The sequence below is a fragment of the Phocoena phocoena genome, chromosome 7, assembly GCF_963924675.1.
Source record: "Phocoena phocoena chromosome 7, mPhoPho1.1, whole genome shotgun sequence".
Taxonomy (NCBI): domain Eukaryota; kingdom Metazoa; phylum Chordata; class Mammalia; order Artiodactyla; family Phocoenidae; genus Phocoena; species Phocoena phocoena.
In genome coordinates, this window is record NC_089225.1 from 43,021,326 (window position 1) to 43,040,849 (window position 19,524).

The 19,524-nt window shown below is 37.2% G+C and overlaps 1 protein-coding gene across 4 annotated transcripts in view; it reads right to left on the reverse strand.

Moving 5' to 3' along the window:
• The window catches only part of WDSUB1 (WD repeat, sterile alpha motif and U-box domain containing 1), a 67,803-nt gene extending 51,283 nt beyond the window's left edge, over positions 1-16,520 (reverse strand). Inside the window, exons 1-4 of one of the 4 annotated variants that reach the window (XM_065880749.1) lie at positions 16,105-16,520; positions 14,102-14,286; positions 10,048-10,140; positions 5,248-5,341 (exon numbers count right to left, since the gene is read on the reverse strand). In XM_065880749.1, the coding sequence (XP_065736821.1) occupies positions 5,248-5,341; positions 10,048-10,140; positions 14,102-14,286; positions 16,105-16,511 (779 nt within the window). In that variant the 5' untranslated portion in view covers positions 16,512-16,520. The remainder of the gene's footprint in view (positions 1-5,247; positions 5,342-10,047; positions 10,141-14,101; positions 14,287-16,104) is intronic. The other 3 variants (XM_065880750.1, XM_065880751.1, XM_065880752.1) reach the window with 3 other exon arrangements.
• Positions 16,521-19,524: the final 3,004 nt, after the last annotated feature.

The window sequence follows — 19,524 nt, forward strand, 5'->3', positions numbered from 1 at the left end:
ATTGAAACTGTGATTAAAAATCTTCCAACAAACAAAAGCCCAGTAGTAGATGGCTTCACAGGTGAATTCTATCAAACATTTAGAGAAGAGCTAACACATACCCTTCTCAAACTCCTCCAAAATATAGCAGAGGGAGGAACACTCCCAAACTCATTCTACCATGAGAATGAGAGGCCACCATCACCATGATACCAAAACCAGACAAAAATACTACAAAAACAGAAAATTACAGACCAGTATCAATGATGAACCCAGATGCAAAAATCTTCAACAAAATACTAGCAAACAGAATCCAACAGCACATTAAAAGGATCATACACCATGATCAAGTGGGGTTTATCCCAGGAATGCAAGGATTCTTCAATATAAGCAAATCAATCAATGTGATACACCATATCAACAAATTGAAGAATAAAAACCATATGATCATCTCCATAGATGCAGGAAGAGCTTTTGACAGAACACCGATTTATGATAAAAACTCTCCAGAAAGTGGGAATAGAGGGAAGCTACCTCAATATAATAAAGGCCATATATGACAAACCCACAGCAAACATCATTCTCAATGGTGAAAAACTGAAAGCATTTCCTCTAAGATCAGGAACAAGACAAGGATGTCCACTCTCACCACTATTATTCAACGTAGTTTTGGAAGTCCTAGCCACAGCAGAGAAGAAAAAGAAATAAACGGAATACAAATTGGAAAAGAAGAAGTAAAACTGTCACTGATTGCAGATGACATGATACTACATATACAGAGTCCTAAAGATGCCACCAGAAAACTACTAGAGCTAATAAATGAATTTGGTAAAGTTGCAGGATACAAAATTAATGCACAGTAATCTCTTGCATTCCTATACACTAATGATGAAAAATTTGAAAGAGAAATTAAGGAAACACTCCCATTTACCACTGCAACAAAAAGAATAAAATACCTAGGAATAAACTGACCAAGGAAGACAAAAGAACTGTATGCAGAGAACTGTAAGACACCAATGAAAGAAATTAAAGGTGTTACCAACAGATGGAGAGATATACCATGTTCTTGGATTGGAAGAACCAATATTGTGAAAATGACTATACTACACAAAGCAATCTACAGATGCAATGCAATCCCTATCAAATTACCAATGGCAATTTTTTACGGAACTAGAACAAAAAATCTTAAAATTTGTATGGAGACACAAAAGACCCCGAACAGCCAAAGCAGTCTTGAGGAGAAAAAATGGAGCTGGAGGAATCAGACTCCCTGACTTCAGACTATACTACAAAGTTACAGTAATGAAGACTATGGTACTGGCACAAAAACAGAAATATAGATCAATGGAACAGGATAGAAAGCCCAGAGATAAACCCATGCACATACGGTCAACTAATCTATGACAAAAGAGGCAAGGATATACAATGGAGAAAAGACAGTCTCTTCAACAAGTGGTGCTGGTAAAACTGGACAGCTACATGTAAAAGAATGAAATTAGAACACTCCCTAACACCAAACACAAAAATAAACTCAAAATGGATTAGAGACCTAAATGTAAGACCGGACACTATAAAACTCTTAGAGGAAAACATAGGAAGAACACACTTTGATATAAATCACAGCAAGATCTTTTTTGACCCACCTCCTAGAGTAACAGAAATAAAAACAAAAATAAATGAATGGGACCTAATGAAACTTAAAAGCCTCTGCAAAGCAAAGGAAACGACAAATGAGATGAAAAGACAACCCTCAGAATGGGAGAATATATTTGTAAATTAATCAATGGACAAAGGATTAATCTGCAAAATATACGAACAGCTCATGCAGCTCAATATCAAAAAGCAAACAACCCAATCCAAAAATGGGCAGAAGACCTAAATAGACATTTCTCCAAAGAAAACATACAGACGGCCAAGAAGCACATGAAAAGCTGCTCAACATCACTAATTATTAGAGAAATGCAAATCAAAACTACAATGAGGTATCACCTTACACCAGTCAGAATGGCCATCATCAAAAAGTCTACGAAAAAGAAATGCTAAAGAGGGTGTGGAGAAAAGGGAACCCTCTTGCACTGTTGCAGGGGAATGTAAATTGATACAGCCACTGTGGAGAACAGTATGGAGGTTCCTTAAAAAACTAAAAATAGAATTACCATATGACCCAGCAATCCCACTACTGGGCATATACCCTGAGAAAACCATAATTCAAAAGGACACATGTACCCCAATGTTCACTGCAGCACTATTTACAACAGCCAGGACACAAAAACAACCTAAATGCCCAAAGACAGATGAATGGATAAAGAAGATGTGGTACATGTATACAATGGAATATTATTCAGCCATAAAAAGGAATGAAATTGGTCATTTGTAGAGATGTGGATGGATCTAGAGACTGTCATACAGAGTGAAGTAAGCCAGAAAGAGAAAAACAAATATCGTATATTAACGCATATATGTGGAATCTAGAAAAATGGTACAGATGAACCTATTTGTAGGGCAGCAATAGAGACATAGGTACAGAGAACGGACATGTGGACACAGAGGGGGAACAGGAGGGTTGGATGAACTGGGAGATTAGGTTTGACATAAATACACTACCAGGTGTTAAACAGATAGCTAGTGGGAACCTGCTGTATAGCACAGGGAGCTCAGCTTGGTGCTTTGTGATGACCTAGGTGGATGGGATAGGGGGTGGGGAGGGGGAGGTCCAAGAGGGAAGAGATATGTATACACATAGCTGACTCACTTCACTGTATAGCAGAAACTAATGGAACATTGTAAAGCAATTATACTCCAATCAGAAAAACAAAAAGAATCACTAAGTATTAGAGAAATGCAAATCAAAACTACAATGAGGTTATCACCTCACACCATTTAGAATGGGCATCATCAGAAAATCTACAAACACCAAATGCTTAAGAGGGTGTGGAGAAAAGGGAACCCTCTTGCACTGCTGGTGGGAATGTAATTGATACAGCCACTGCGGAGAAGAGTATGGAGGTTCCTTAAAAAACTAAAAATAGAACTACTATATGACCCAGCAATCCCACTACTGGACATATACACAGAGAAAACCATAATTCAAAAAGACACATGCACCCCAATGTTCACTGCAGCACTATTTACAATAGCCAGGTCATGGAAGCAACTTAAATGCCCATCAACAGACAAATTAAAGAAAATGTGGTACATATATACAATGGAATATTACTCGGCCATAAAAAGGAATGAAACTGGGTTATTTGTAGAGATGTGGATGGCTCTAGAGACAGTCATACAGGGTGAAGTAAGTCAGAAAAAGAAAAACAAATATAGTATATTAACGCATATATGTGGAATCTAGAAAAATGGTACAGATGAACTGGTTTGCAGGGCAGAAATTGAGACACAGATGTAGACAACAAACGTATGAACACCAAGGGGGGAAAGTGGTAGAGGGCGGGTGGTGGTGGGATGAATTGGGAGATTGGGATTGACATGTATACACTAATATGTATAAAATAGATAATAAGAACCTGCTGTATAAGAAAATAAATAAAATTCAAAATAAAATACAAAAGAGAGAATAAGTCATAAAGTTTACAGTAAGAAGGTATTATGTGCATTTAATTGGAATCCCCGAATTAGAGAAAGAAAAGGACAGAAGCAATATTGGAAGAGATAATAAATGAGAATTTCCCCCCAAACTGATGAAATATCATTCTACATCTTTAAGAAGTTCAGTAAATTCCAAGCAAACTAAATAAAAAGAAACCCAATACTAGATACATCAAAGTAAATGTGCAGAAAACTCAAAATGTGTGAGAAGCCAGTGAAAAAAATATAAATTATATCCAAAAAAAGCAAGAGTCAGAATAAAACTGACTTCTCTGTAGCAATACACAAAAATAATATGGCCTAAGTTGTATTTATTCCAACGAAAGATCAGTTAACATGTGTAAAGCAGATTTATAAAAATCAGTATAATTTATGACACTTATAGAATAAAAAAGAAAAAGCATATGCTCATTTCAAAAGATGCATGAAAAATCATTTGATAAACTATAACACCTATTCATGAAAAAAAATTCTTACAAACTATATAGAAGGAACAGAAGAGTTAATAAAGCTTATCTCCCAAAATCTACAGTGATCACACTTAATAATGAAAGCGTTCCCTTTGCAGTTAGGTCAGACAAGGTTGGCTATTTTCACTATTTCCATTATCCTGGTAGCCAGTTAAGTAAGGCACAGGAGATACCAAAGGTATAAGGATTAGAAAGGAAGAGACAAAAGCCATAATTAACATATGATATGATTTTATACATAAAAAATCCAAAATTAGAATCTTAACAGATAAATCCAGTCTTTCCATATATATTTCCCTATATTAGCCACATCTTTTATAATAGCAACAAAAAAATTAAGTGCCTAGAATAAATCTAATAAAAGATGAGGAGGACCTCCACAAGGATGACAAATAAACTGTCTTCTATTGAGAGACATTATATTGAGAGAAATCAAAAGACAAATAAATGGAAACATACACCATATTCATGGGTTGGAGACTCAACATCATAAAGATGTCAATTCTTCCCAAATTTATCAGACTCAATACAATCCCATCAAAATCTAAACAGGTTTGTGTGGGTAGAGGGAGGAACTGGAGACAATCTGACAAGCTAACTCTAAAATTTACATGGAAGTGTCAAAAGCCAGGACCAGCCAAATTATAAAGGCTCAGAAAGATATCAGAGCAAGGATAAACAGAAAAACAGAACAGAGTAACAGGCTGAGAAAAGATCCACACATATATGATCAGTGATTTCTGACAAGGTGGCATATGAAAATGGTGAAGAAAAGATTATCTTTTCACCTTACAGTACTGAGACAACTGGATATCCATGTGGAAAGAAATGAAACTGGATTCCTATCACATATTATATACATCAGATTTGTTCAACCACTAGGAAAACAAATGTAATGTTGAGTAAAGGAAGCCAGACCCAAAATAATTCATAATGTATGATTTCTTTTAAATCAGTTTAAAAGGAAAAAGCAATGCTGCATATGACCTGAGGTACTGTCACCAGAAAGGGGCACTTGGAAGGGGAGGACTTCTAGAGGAAAACCAGCAATGGTCTATTTCCTGACCTGAGCAGCGGTTACAAGTTTGCATCACAATGATTTATCAACCTATTCTCTTATGTTTTATGTACTTTTCTGTAAGTCTACTCTATTTCATACCAAAATGGTTTAAGGAAATTAAACTAAGTAACTTACCCTGAAACTAACATCTGCCCATCGTGAGAAAAAGCACAAGTCAGAACAGGAGCACAGTGCCCACTCAGTATACTTTTATATTTTAATTCAAAACCTGCAAACAACAAGGTGAGAAAAATTAGCAAGCTGACTGTGCTTAGAATTTATTTTTAAGTAAAAACTATTTCATTTATTTGTTCAATAAAATCTTTGAGTGCCTAAAAGACACAAAAATGAAAAAAAAATTGTCATGCAACTCAAGTGATTAAGTGGTTTCAAAAGTTCAGTAATGGGTGAAGAAAATGGTGGGGTTAGCAAAGGCTAGATGGGGGTTATAATCATCAAATTATTTTTAAATTAAAAATTTTTTAACTATTAAATAGATAAAATTTTCAACTAATTGAAATTTTAAACTATACTTCAATCTTGGTATCTTAAAAAATACACACACACCACACACCAACTGCCCAAACGCCTAAAAGAATCAAATACCTGTAGTTTTAAATATCTGATATTAAGAAAATATTTTCTGATTCCATAAATTAAAAATAATAGTAATGTAACATCTTATAATTCCAATATATCCTATAAAACTCCTACAAGTATGGTAACACTAAAATTCTTTTTATGCTTTCTATAATTACTGAAAAGGAATATCATAACTCTTTTAAAGGTAAGCTGAGGGAATTCAATGTATTTTAGTGACAACATATAAAAACAATCACTAAGAACTTGGCCTGGCAAGACAAGGAAATAAGTGAAATCTGTAATTTTCTCGCACCTAATAAGAACTTTTTCCAAGTGTTAATGGCTCTTAAGATAGAAAGCATTTAACTAAACAAAAAGGTCATTAGAGCAGGTAAAAGTTTCAACAAATAAAAAATATTTATTTCCCTTTATTATTATTTTATTTCTATCCGAAATAGAAAAAAATATGTTTTTATATGGGACAGCAGATATAGGCATTCAAGGCACTGATCAATACTTAGGCATATACAGATCAATAAGTAGGCACAATCAATCAAACAAAGCAAAAATGTTAAGTTGCAAACTAAATGAAGATTTAATAAACCTGCAACAGGATCGTAAGAATCTATTACATTCTCAAGTATAAGATCCATTTGTCTATCTACTCCTCTCTACAAATAAGCATTAAAAATTAGGTGCAGGGGCTTCCCTGGTGGCGCAGTGGTTGGGGGTCCGCCTGCTGATGCAGGGGACACGGTTTCGTGCCCCGGTCCGGGAAGATCCCACATGCCGCGGAGCGGCTGGACCCGTGAGCCATGCGCGTCCAGAGCCTGTGCTCCGCAGCGGGAGAGGCCACAGCAGTGAGAGGCCCGCCAAAAGGTGTAAATAACGCTAAACGCTTTATTGAAAGGCTTTAACTGCACATGTTTATATACTGTTATATATGTTTTTTAAAGAGCCAGTGTAAAAACACATTTTCCAGACAACGTATGAAAAGCTTTGCTTTCGAATTATTAAAGATATGTTGTATTTAGAACATCCACGTACATGACTATATTTATGGTTTCTTATAAGAATTTCACCTTGATAACAGAAGGAAGAGGTAGGATAGACCAGAGAAGTAATAGAACTCTTATCTTTACCAGCATGTCACCGAATACATTAAAAAATTACTGAATGTAACCTAACAGACAAAGTAACTAAATTTCCACAAAAAGAAATGTATTTATTACTTCGTAATAGCAGACCCTTCTCTATACACTAGCATAATGACAAAGATTCTCTCCCTGACCGAACTCTACCCAGGCTCTTCCGAGATGCCTCCTGGACTAGGCCTTGACCTTGGCCTACAAAGACTTTAAACACAGTTTCTAAGAGTTCAAGGTTGCATCCCTAGGATGACCCTACCCCCCTTATAAAGTGCCTGCCTGGGAAAACTCAGGGCTGCCAAAAGAATTTACGTTTATTCCAGCCAACACCTGGAGATAGAGCTCCTGTCTCCCCGGCTCTGTGAGAGGGGAGGAGCCTAACTTCCATAAGTGCCAGTTAGAAACTCACATGCGTTTCACATGGACCAATTCCTCACTTCTTGCTTTTTGTAATTTTTTCACTTCCTGGATGCTACGGAGCCCCCATTTACCCCTGCTTTATTCCCTCATTCTCCCTTTAAAATACACAGTCACCTCTGTATAAACTGAAGTTGAGCTCAGTTCATGCTGGATGCCTGCAATAGTATATTAAAATCCTTCCTTACCGCTTTAACTAGTGTTCAGCTTTGTTTATCTCTGGCAATAATTTTATAAACAATGAAATATAACTCATGATTTAGCTAAAGCTTATTAGGTAACAAATAATAAAATAAGAATATTTTTGGGCATCTGAAGCAAGATGGCCAACTGACCATATAATTTCAGAGTTCCCATTAAAATGATAATGAAGGAATTAATAAAGATATAAATTCACATCAGTGAAGAGAAGGGGAAGGGGGGGCATCAGGAAATGAGAAACTGAAACCAATTTTGGAAAGGCAGATGCAAATTAATTGACGAGATTATATATAGAGAACAGCTTGGGGTGTAAAATGAGGGGGCTACAGCAAAGAAGTAAGCTAATCTTCCCTAGAAAACACCAAAAGACTTAGGACTATTAACAGAAAACCCCAAAGGACAACTATTAAAAGCCAAGGAAAAAGGAAGTCAGAGATACAGACCTGAAAACAGGAAAATTAACTTTAAGTCTGTTTATAAAACAATATCTACCTCCCATCCCTCCCTGACCCCACCCATAGTATGCTACATGAAAGCTAGATGCTTCTCCCCAGGATGAAGGAAAACAATGACTGCCTGGGGAGCTCGATGGCAGCTCCAGGGCAACACAGACACCCACATTCTCTAAATCTCCAACCCTTCCACAATAAGGGCCAATAGTCCACCTTCTTATCCTAAAGAGAAGCCAGCAAATACAAACAACCACCATGTGCACAGAGCTTTTAAACTTCTTCTTGTTGTTTAATTCTTGAAAGTAAATGGAATACTAAGGATCATCAGGCATTTGAAGAAGGTAATCATATGAAAGAGAAAGATCAGGGTAAACAAAAAAGGGCCCAAGAGCAAACAAAGTTCATCAGGAAACAGAAGGGAACTTAAAGCCAAAACAAAAAGCCTCTAATTGGTATCCTGAGAATTTAGAGAGGATCTTGCATTAAATGGAGGACACTAGGAAAAAGAAACAAAAAAGATAAGCATTTGGAAATTGAAAATATTATTGATGGGATTAAAAAATTCAAAAAAGGTTAAAAGATAAGAGTTAAGGAATTTTTTCCTAAGATAGAAAAAATGATAAAGAGATAAATGTGGGGGAAAAATAGACACAGGGAATCAAGTCAGGAGGTCCAACACTCAACTAATGGGAGTTATAAAAAGAGAAGTAGAGAAGAATTAGAATAAATTAATACTGTATACCAAAAATGAAAGACATAAGTTTCCTGACTGACAAGTCACCTGAAAGAATAGTACAATGCATGGGGGAAAGACCCATACATGCTCAAAAAACAATAACTACAATGAACAAATTTAAAATGTGGTGGTACATTTCTCCCAAGAAGATATACAGATTGCCAACAAATACATGAAAGGATGCTCAACATCACTAATCATTAGAGAAATGCAAATCAAAATTACAATGAGGTATCACCTCACAACGGTCAGAATGGCCATCATCAAAAAATCTACAAACAATAAATGCTAAAGAGGGTGTGGAGAAAAGGGAACCCTCTTGCACTGCTGGAGGGAATGTAAATTGATACAGCCACTATGGAGAACAGTAGGGAGGTTCCTTAAGAAACTAAAAATAGAACTACCATACGACCCAGAAATCCCACTACTGGGCACATACCCTGAGAAAACCATAATTCAAAAAGAGTCATGTACCACAATGTTCACTGCAGCACTATTTACAACAGGCAGGACATGGAAGCAACCTAAGTGTCCATCGACAGATGAATGGGTAAAGAAGATGTGGCACATGTATATAATGGAATATTACTCACCCATAAAGAAACGAAATTGAGTTATTTGTAGTGAGGTGGATGGACCTGGAGTCTGTCATACAGAGTGAAGTCAGTCAGAAAGAGAAAAACAAATACCGTATGCTAACACATATATATGGAATCTAAAAAAAACAAAAAATGGTTCTGAAGAACCTAGGGGCATGACAGGAATAAAGACACAGACATAGAAAATGGACTTGAGGACACGGGGAGGGGGGAGGGCAACCTGAGATGAAGCGAGAGAGTGGCATTGACATATATACACTACCAAATGTAAAACAGATAGCTAGTGGGAAGCAGTCGCATAGCACAGGGAGATCAGCTCGGTGTTTTGTGACCACCTAGAGGGGTGGGATAGGAAAGGTGGGAGGGAGATGCAAGAGGGAGGGGTTATGGGGATATATGTATACATATAGCTGATTCACTTTGTTATACAGCAGCAACTAACACAACAATGTAAAGCAATGATACCTCAATAAAGATGTTAAAAAATAAATAAAAAATAAAATGTGGTGGTGTGAACAGGATTTAGAGAAACTTTGAAAACCATCAAAAAAACTGAAAACAGAAAAAGGAGGAATGTGTGAGCAGGAATGTGTGTAGTGGTAGTGGTGAGGTCATAGTCAGTAGTGTGCATACAGTTTCTAAATCATGTATATGTATTACTTTGACTAAAAGTTCTTAAAATATATTTTTATAATAACTTTTAGATATCCAGAGTTCTTTAGTGAAAAAGATTAAGTAAAATATAAATTTTACCTGAATCACAAAAAATCATTTTAGAGAACTACTAGTTGAATACATACCTAAGGTATGGGTAAAGGAAATAACCCAAATTTTGATCTGGCAATCCTGACCACATGATGCCAGTCGAAAGAATTGAAGACCTTGTTCTCCACCTAAAAATATAAATTTGTTACAAATAAATACACAAGAATTGATAAAACATTTAAACCAAAAAATTTTCAATTTCTTAACTCAGATCTGTTAATTCTATTCATTTAACCCACATTCACAAGCAATATTAATTATATTAATTAATTTATACCATATAACGAAATGTCGGTTAAAGAATTTCTTTTAAGCAAGGTACTTCAAAGGATTATGACTTTAGCCCCTGAAGTTGCGACAACAAAATACCTTTTTATTTCCCTTCCACTAAGGATATAATTCAATGTTGCAAGGGCCAATATTGAGCCATGAAGCCTAGGGCACCCTCCAACCCAATTTTAGAGTCTATGAGGTTAGCATTGATGGAAAAAATTAGGAAGAAAAGTCAGTTATGAGATGAGTGTTAAGTGCTTAATTGCTCCCAACTTAACTTTTTTTAGGATATGTTCACTTAAAAGCTTAGTCTTAATTCACATGGAATGAGACTGTTTCCCCATTTGATTTAATCAAGACAAAGACTAGAATTACATAAATCCAAAACAACATCAATTCAGTCCAATAGATTTGGTGGAAAATATTACACAAATCAGGGAAAGTAATCAGTTAAATTTGGTGTTACAAAAAACCCGCTAGTTATGCTTACTTAGATACTTTCAGTGTATCATTATCTACCCACTAGATAAGTTCCTAAATATTGTGGGTAATGTAAATATTGGTATCACCAATTCAATTTTATATGAATTCCACCTAATATCACAGGTCAAAGGAAATTTCAGCACTCATATGCAGTAAGACACAATTAAGAAACCTACTACCCATCTTAAGATTGCACTCCTGGACTTCCCTGGTGGCACAGTGGTTAGGAATCCGCCTGCTAATGCAGGGGACACGGGTTCGAGCCCTGGTCCAGGAAAATCCCACATGCCGCAGAGCAACTAAGCCTGTGAGCCACAACTACTGAGCTTGCATGCCACAACTCCTGAAGCCTGCGTGCCTAGAGCCCGTGCTCAGCAACAAGAGAAGCTAACACAGTGAGAAGCCCGTGCACTGCAACAAAGAGTAGCCCCCGCTCACCGCAACTAGAGAAAGCTTGTGTGCAGCAACAAAGGCCCAACGCGGCCAAAATAAATAAATTAAATAAATTAAAAAAAAGATTGCACTCCTGTTTTGTCAATATTTAGTATATGGTATTTAATTTATACACCTGGGTATGTAAAATAAATGCTTCCTATGGAGTCCCTCTGTTTTGCTGAAAGCACATATACTTTATTAACATAAAACAAATTAAAATTTCTTTTTCACTGAAAGTTTTTCTAACTGCATGGGAGTTCCACATTTCAACAGCATTTTTGTTTTTGTAGCACAGGTTCAGCCAAACAGCATCCTTTCTCAGAGATATTGATGGATGTAAGCAATTCCTAATAATCATGACATCTTTTTAAGGCAAAACAGTTTACCCAAAAATGGCTGAGAGTAAAATATTTAAGTACTAGACTCAGTTAAGAACTTTTTTTCCTATTGTTTCTAGACTAAATAAGATCCTTAAGTTAATTCAGAAGTTTCTTTCAGTAGTAAGAATTCATCTAGGACAATGTAAAATTATAAAGCTTAAAATATGCCTATCCTTGAGATCCAAATATTTAAAAATAAACTTTTCTTCAGGAAAAATATTTAAATTGTAATAATAATCTAATCCAAACTGTCTTTTCACGTAAAAACTGGAGAGAATTGAACATTCATCCTCCAGCACAAACAGTATTATTTTTCCTTATTTGAGCAAAATGTCACAAAGACAGAAGATTCAATATGTCATAAGTATTTACAGATATTAACAAATACCAAATTAAACAATAACAAGTTAAAAAGTACATACTTTGTCTTTTAAGAAAATACATAGTTACCACAAATTCCTATAATAATCATTTATTGGTTTATACGCTTTAAAGCATATATTGATCTGTTTCAGGGAATTTACACATAAGGTTAATATCTATTTTAACAGAAATTGAACTAAAGAAAGTACAGAAGGGACATATTAGAAGTATATTGAGAAATATACTCTATAGGGTAGGGTAGGGATGTGAGTATTAAACTTATTTTAGAATCTCACCAAATTTTCTGCCTAGTTTAGCGAACCTTTCCAGGACCCATGAGCTGCAACCCCTCTAAAGATAGAACAAGGATGTCCTTAGTTTTACTCTAATATCACTATAAAAATGGTATTTTAATTGAAAATCTTTTTTTCAGGTAACTTAGAATCAAAAAGGAAACCTACATCTCCCTATGTTTATATAACTCATTAAAGATTCACTGAGTGCCTGTAAGATTTTGGAGAAGGTCTCACAGAATGGAAGAAATGGTTCTTGTCTGTTACAAGCTGGTCTTCTTAGAATAAAACAGCATAAAACAATATATTAAAAGAATAAATTATCATAAGTAAATTAGGTAGGGAGTTTAATATAAAAATGGGTTCATGAAAAGAAAATCTGTTAATCTGCTATATGATACTAAAAGGCTAAGAAAACAAAAACAAGAAATCTCAGCAAATCAATCTTATTCATCAGTCTGCATTTCAAGGCCTATTATATTCCAAGCACTGTAAATAAAACAGACCCAGGCCCTGCCCTATGGAGCTTACAATCTAACAGAAAAAACACCATTAAACACAATCCATATAAATAACTATATAATTAAAGCCTGTGATACTTCACTAAGTCCTATTTTAAAAGAGAAATAAAGCGTGCAAATAAAGACTGTATCAAAATACTTTAGACTGTGTGCAGGAGGTAAGAGAAGGGGAAACTCACCTGAAGTGATTTTTTTTTTTTTTTTTTTTTACCTGAAAGCTAAAGGATGACTAATAGTGAACCAGGTGAAGGGTCCACATGTAAAACCCTTGGAAAAATCTTAAGAGACATTCAAGGAATGAAAGGAGGCCCGTGTGGCAAGAGAATGCCTGAAGCCAAGTGTGATTTGGGATGAGGCAGGGAAACAGAATATGAAGGTACTTACAGGCTTTGTGTTTGGGATTTGGTATTTTATCTTACCTTAATCATATTTTAATATGCCATTGATGGTTTTGAAATAGGGGAGTGCCAAAGCCATCCTGCTACTGGACCTGAGCTGTCCAATAAGGTATTAACTCGCCACACATGGCTACTGAACAGTTGAAGTGTGACTACTACAAATTGAGATGTGACATAATATGCACACTAGATTTCGAAGACTTCATACCAAAATATAGTAAAATATCTTAGTGATATTTTAGTATCAATTATTGAAATAATATTTTAGATATATAGGGTAAAATATGTTAAAATTAATTTCACTTACTACTAGAAAATTTTAAATTTGCATACGTAGCTCACATTATATTGCTATGGGCCAGCACTGGTCGGGCAATAAGACTGGAGCAGCCAAAAGCAGAGCTTCATCCTAACACAGAAGATGAAAATAAAAGAAGACAACTTCCCAATTCACTGTATTTATTTAAAACCAAGAGTCTATATTCAGGAGTTTTTGTTTCTTCTTTTTCTGAAAACTAATTGTATTGTCAAATGCTTTATAAATTTATGTTTTGAAAGATTAAATTAGTAAACGGAAAATGAAACCTGTTTCCAATTTTTACACTTCACATTTCTATTTGAATATCAATATACAATATTTCAAAAATCACAGTAAAACCAACAGGGTTAAGGCCTCTACATTACCGTACTCAAGGAATCCAGATCTACTGCACCAAGTTGAGTCAACCCCTACATATTTTCCCAAAGATCCTGATTTTCCCTAAAAAATATTTGTGATTTCATTTTGATCAAAAAAGATAAAGGAGGATGATTCCTTGAAAGGAATGAATTAAAAGGGCTTGTTGTTTTACTAATGATGAAGTGAAAATAAGTAAAAGAATGAAAAGTCACATACAAATTGCAAATGGGAATTACTAGTGCTTACAAGAGTAAAATAACTAACCAGAAACTGGCTGTGAAGAAAAATCGCAGCAGGTAATTCCAAGATCATGTGCTTTTTCACTATGCAGACACCTCATTTTATCATCCCACACTGTTAAATCTCCACACGAGGAGCCAGTGACAAAGAAGTTTCCATTAGGAGAAAATGCGCAGGCCACCAAGGAGCCATCCTTAACACTAGCACATCTGAAATAAAAGCAAAAGAAAAGGGAATTTTCATTTCAGAGAATCTTTTACTTTACATTACAATCTCTAACAGCAGCTTGATATACTAAAAAGAGGATAAATGGCTATCAGAACTAGAGATAAAAGGCAGTAGATGCCTAGAGAAATAAAATATCATTTATGTGCTTGCTAAAAGTAAGAGGATTTAAACATTATCTTAACCAAACCAAAGTCGACAATATCTTCATACTTTTCCATATGGCAAGTCAGTAGGAACATGTTAAAATCTACAAAGCTTAACAAAAAAAGCAATAACAACCAACAATATCAACTACAGTCACATTTTTTTTTTTAAAGATATAACTTTTTGATTGAAAAACATGTTACTGGGGTCAAAAGTACTTTCAACTTTTGTATTAAAATCACCTAGAGGGCTTCCCTGGTGGCGCAGTGGTTGAGAGTCCGCCTGCCGATGCAGGGGACACGGGTTCGTGCCCCGGTCTGGGAAGATCCTACGTGCCACGGAGCGGCTGGGCCTGGGCGTCCGGAGCCAGTGCTCCGCAACGGGAGAGGCTGCAACAGTGAGAGGCCCGCGTACCACAAAAAATAAATAAAAAATAAAAATAAAAAATCACCTAGAAACAACAAACAGCAAAATCACCCAGGAACTTTCATCCCATCTTCAAATACCAATTCTTTATGTAAAGAAAATGCTGTGAACAAGTTAAAATTATCTAGGGAAGATTAGGAAGCACTGGCCTAACAATATTAACTATTTTCTCAATTAGGAAAAACTGGTAAAAACCCAACAATTACTGCAGTGTCCTAGCCAGTGCTTAAATCTACTGCAGTGTACCATTTTTATATCATTAATTACATACATTAGAGAAATAATGCTAGGGAGGCAGAATCTATCACCCAATAAGTGAAAAAGATTCGTTAGCTGACAGCTGTATTTCATTCACACAAAATAACTTAAAGGCATTTCATTCTTCTTGTGCTTTCTCTTTAAACTGTTTATTAACACCACTTAAATCACATCATTTTCTTCAATCCAAAGACCCAAATCTAAATGAGTAACAGTTGTTTACCAGCTACCATTTGTGCTCTGAGTGATGCTGGGTGGTAGGGAGAAAGGAAAGGTACATTAAGCTATTTTAATTGGTAACACTTGAAAGTTTACAGTTTTTAATGTACTTAATGTCACGTTAAAATGTTTGATGTTATATATATTTCACCACACTATAAATACATACAAGTGCATGGTTTTAATGTTGGTGAGTGGCAACACAACATTACCAGTGTAAATTAATTGATGTATTTTTATCCAAAAGGAGTTTTTTAAGTGATTTTTTTTTTAAAAGAAATGATAACACAACACCATGCTGACCACAAGGTTCCTTCTTCTGGGCTTGCTCAGCCAGAATCCTAGTCAGGAAAGAGCTGTGTAGGTGAGATTTACCTACATTATTATTGAGAACACCTGAGCCACGAGTGCCAAAAATAAAGCCTAAAATTACTAAATTTTATTCAAAAGACTATTGTGGGGGTTTTTTTTGGCCGAACTCTTACCCAAAAATTCCATGAAAGTCTAACAAGATTAATCTTATTTTACAAAAGAGAGACTGGAAATTTAAAACACTCAGAGCCAAGCAAATCTACTTCAAGAATCATGTTTTTATGACCTTCAGAAGATAGGTCAAAATACTTTTCCTTGTGATGTCTAAAAATTATCTGCTTCTTAACGTCATCAAAATATTCTGCCTTTTTTTTTTCTCTTCCTTTTTTTGTGGACCTGTTAATAGGATTAAAAACGGAAAGCCGTTTAAATATTCCTACCTATATAACTTGTATGACTGTGCATTCCACAAAACAACAGTTCCATCAGCTGCCCCTGATACCAAACAAGTGGAGTCTGGGGAAAACCGGCAAACCCTCACGGGGCTACCACTGGGCTGTTCCAACACTGCCAAAGTCTGTCCGTTTTGAGTATCCCATAAGACAGTGGTACCATCTGTTGAACATGAAGCCAAAATATGTCCTGAAGCGGAGAAACAGCAGCAGTGGACAGCATAGGTGTGAGACTTCAATGGAGAGTGTGGCAATTCACTGAAGTCACTCAGGGAGTACAGGCGAATTGTTTTGTCCAAGGAGCAAGTGGCCAAGAGGGAAGAGGAGAAGGCACAGCAGTTGACATCGTCATCATGATCCGCTAACGTGTGAATTAGTTTCACCATGTTCTTCATTTGAAGTAAAATATCCTGCAATTTTTAGACAGGTAAAGGTTACTTCATCCTAGGAATCAAATAAACGCAACTCAAATCAATATAAAAGAGCCAAAATCAATTAACTTGCTCGATGAAAGCTCCTACATTCACATTTTTAAAAGACAATATATTATACCGAGGGTTAGAATAATTTGGAGAGAAATAAAACATTTTAAGACTATAACCTCTGATGACTATCACAATCACCAGTGCTATACCAGTAAAATTCCGTAACTCCTGAAAAGGAACCTAGTCAAATAACTTCAAACTGATTTGACACTGAACATCCAGAACCTTGGGTATTTATTTATTTCACCTTTGAAGACTTTCCCTTAACTAACTGCTACTCAACACTGCCTCATTCCACATCAGCTGATCTCAGCTTAAAAAGATTTTTCACTACTTAACAAACTCTGCTGCTCCTTCCACAGGACGGAGCCAAGGCTATTGCTCTGCCTTTAAGATGCAGAATTATATAGTTCACTCATAAAAAAGGAACAAAAGGTTTCATTCACAATTTAAGTGGCAGTGTTGAAAGCTATCATGTCATGTTTGGTCATCTTTTCTGACAAAGAATAAAAAGATATAAAAGATTTGAGATGAAGAGTCAATGTAATAAATCAAGGAAACCAAAAAGAAAGAGTGGCAAAAAATGGACTTAGCTGGTCTGCACCTAAGAACAAATTTACAAATTTAGAATAAAATCCAAACTCCTCACCAAGACTTACAAAACCCTACATGGTCTGTCTCTTGCTTGCCTACTTCTCAGACCTCAACTCCTTCCACTTTCCCTCACCCTCCCTCTTTCCAGCCTTCCTGGTCAAAAGAATTACACCTAAGATCTTCATTAAGTGGTTTTCTTATGCGTATCCCCTGCTTTTGGGATCTAATTTTACATTTCGATTTCAATTTCAGTGTCCTTCCTCAGAGTTTCCCAGTCTAAAATAGCCCCTCTACAGGCTAGCACATCACCCTATTTTCATCCTCAGTGCAGCAATTACCACCCTCTGACATATTACTTATTTGTCTCCCCTCACTAGAAGGTAAGCACAAACCAACAAAGATCGGGTCTGTTTCGCTCATTTCTGTATCCACAACATGTAAAACGTAAAACAGTATCGGCACCTAATGTGGTCAAATAAATATTTGCTGAATTAACATTTTCCCCCAAATCCAGTTCTAGGCTTTAAACATTATATGTGAATATAATACAAAATGATTGGATAACTAAAAATAAAGCTACTAATACTAAAAAAAAAAAAGAAAAAAAATCTGACAGTGGAAAAATGGTGTAGAACGAGGCAATAATCAGCCCTGAAGGGACAGGCGTAACTTCGAATTGTAAAATTCATAATACCTTGTTCTAGTATTATTTACAGAAATCTTTCCAAATAAATGGAGCGAGCCTTTTCCAACATTTATCTTATCCCAAAAGTTCAGCCTCTTTTTTCAAACAAACTTCAATGAAGTCTAAAAAACCAACCAACCAGCCAACCACCAAAAACCCTGGTAGATTACCGCCTAAGGTATTGCACTGGAAACAAACGCCATCAGGAGGTGCTTTCTGGGGAACTCCCAAATCCCAACTGTGCAAGTGCACACGGGTAATTTTCCAAACAAACTTCCTCACCCTTGTGGCGCTCGGCCCCCTTTGCAGTTCGAGGCCCTCGAGTCGCAAGGACAGAGACGCAATCAGCTGAACTCTTTGTTTTGAAACGCGCTCTCAAGTCTACCCCTACCTGGTGTGGTAGTCCACTTAAACCTCAGCCTTCAAGCCCAACACTCAATTTCCGGTCATATCCCGGATCAACTCGCCATTGTGAACACACAAATACCCATCTAATTCAAGGCAAACCCGAAATGTGCCAAGAATCCTCCAACATAAAGCTCGAGACCTACTTCCACCGCGCCCACGCGGGGACCAAATATTTGCCCAACTCTGAGAGCCAACCAGGCCCCAGCGGACCGAGCGACCCGCGGCAGGAGCGCGGCCGGCGGGGAGCAGGGCCTTCCGGGGCGCGGGGACCGGTGCTCGGGCTGGGGGGGAGAGGTGGAAGCCAGCTGGGGCTTTCACGCCCCGCCGGGAGGCGCCGCCCAGCTCCCAGACTGAGGCCGCAAAACCGTGCATCGCTCTGGTCAAGGTCTCAGCAGGTCCCTGTCGCGCGCTTAGAACCTGACGCCGAGAAACAGAGGGTTTAGACACCTCGAGCGGGGAAGCTCGGCGGGCTGACCACCGTCAAGGTCCCCCACCTGGCTCCGCCGCTGTTAAACTGGCCCATGAGCACTGCCCCTTTCACCTCCAAGACCCACGACAGCGGGAATCAGCGTTCAGACGCCGGCGAGTGGCGCAGGGCACGTGACGCGCAGGTGAGGCGGGCGGGGCCGGCGCCGGCGGACTTCCTAAAGGAAAAGGAAGGCCCCGCCCCCCCGGGAGGCGGCCTGCGCCGCGGCGCATGCGCGCCCTTCCGCTTTCTAATGAAGAGGTTACTAAAACCTGGCTCTAGGATTGAAATGAGTCCGGATTTGGGAAGAACCTTTAGTTGAAATTTTTTTCTGGTTGCGGAAGCTGAGGTCTCAAGGTCTAGCGAGTGCCTGAAATGTGATTTTAACGGGGGCATTATACAATGCCCCCTTTAACTCTCCAGTTACTACAACTCAAAGTTTTTGAGCCTCCTTCCTCTGCTGTATTTCTTTATCCTGCTCTGTCTATTCTGTGACCTCCCTGATTGGTCTTTTCTGTTTAGGCCGGCTCTGACCTCAGTGGTTCATGACTTCTCCCATCGCCTTTGTGCTCAGGTTACCCAAATCTGTCTTTCCAGGGCAGGCTGCTGGAAAGGATATCCTGCTATCACCTGAACCCGATGTGCATTTCTTAATAGCGTTTCAGAGAGCCTCCTAAGCTCACGTGGAGCTTACACCGTGGTTTTCACGTGTAATTGATTACAAACTGGTTTTGCCAGTCCCTTTTGAGATTAAAAAACTGACCAGAAAA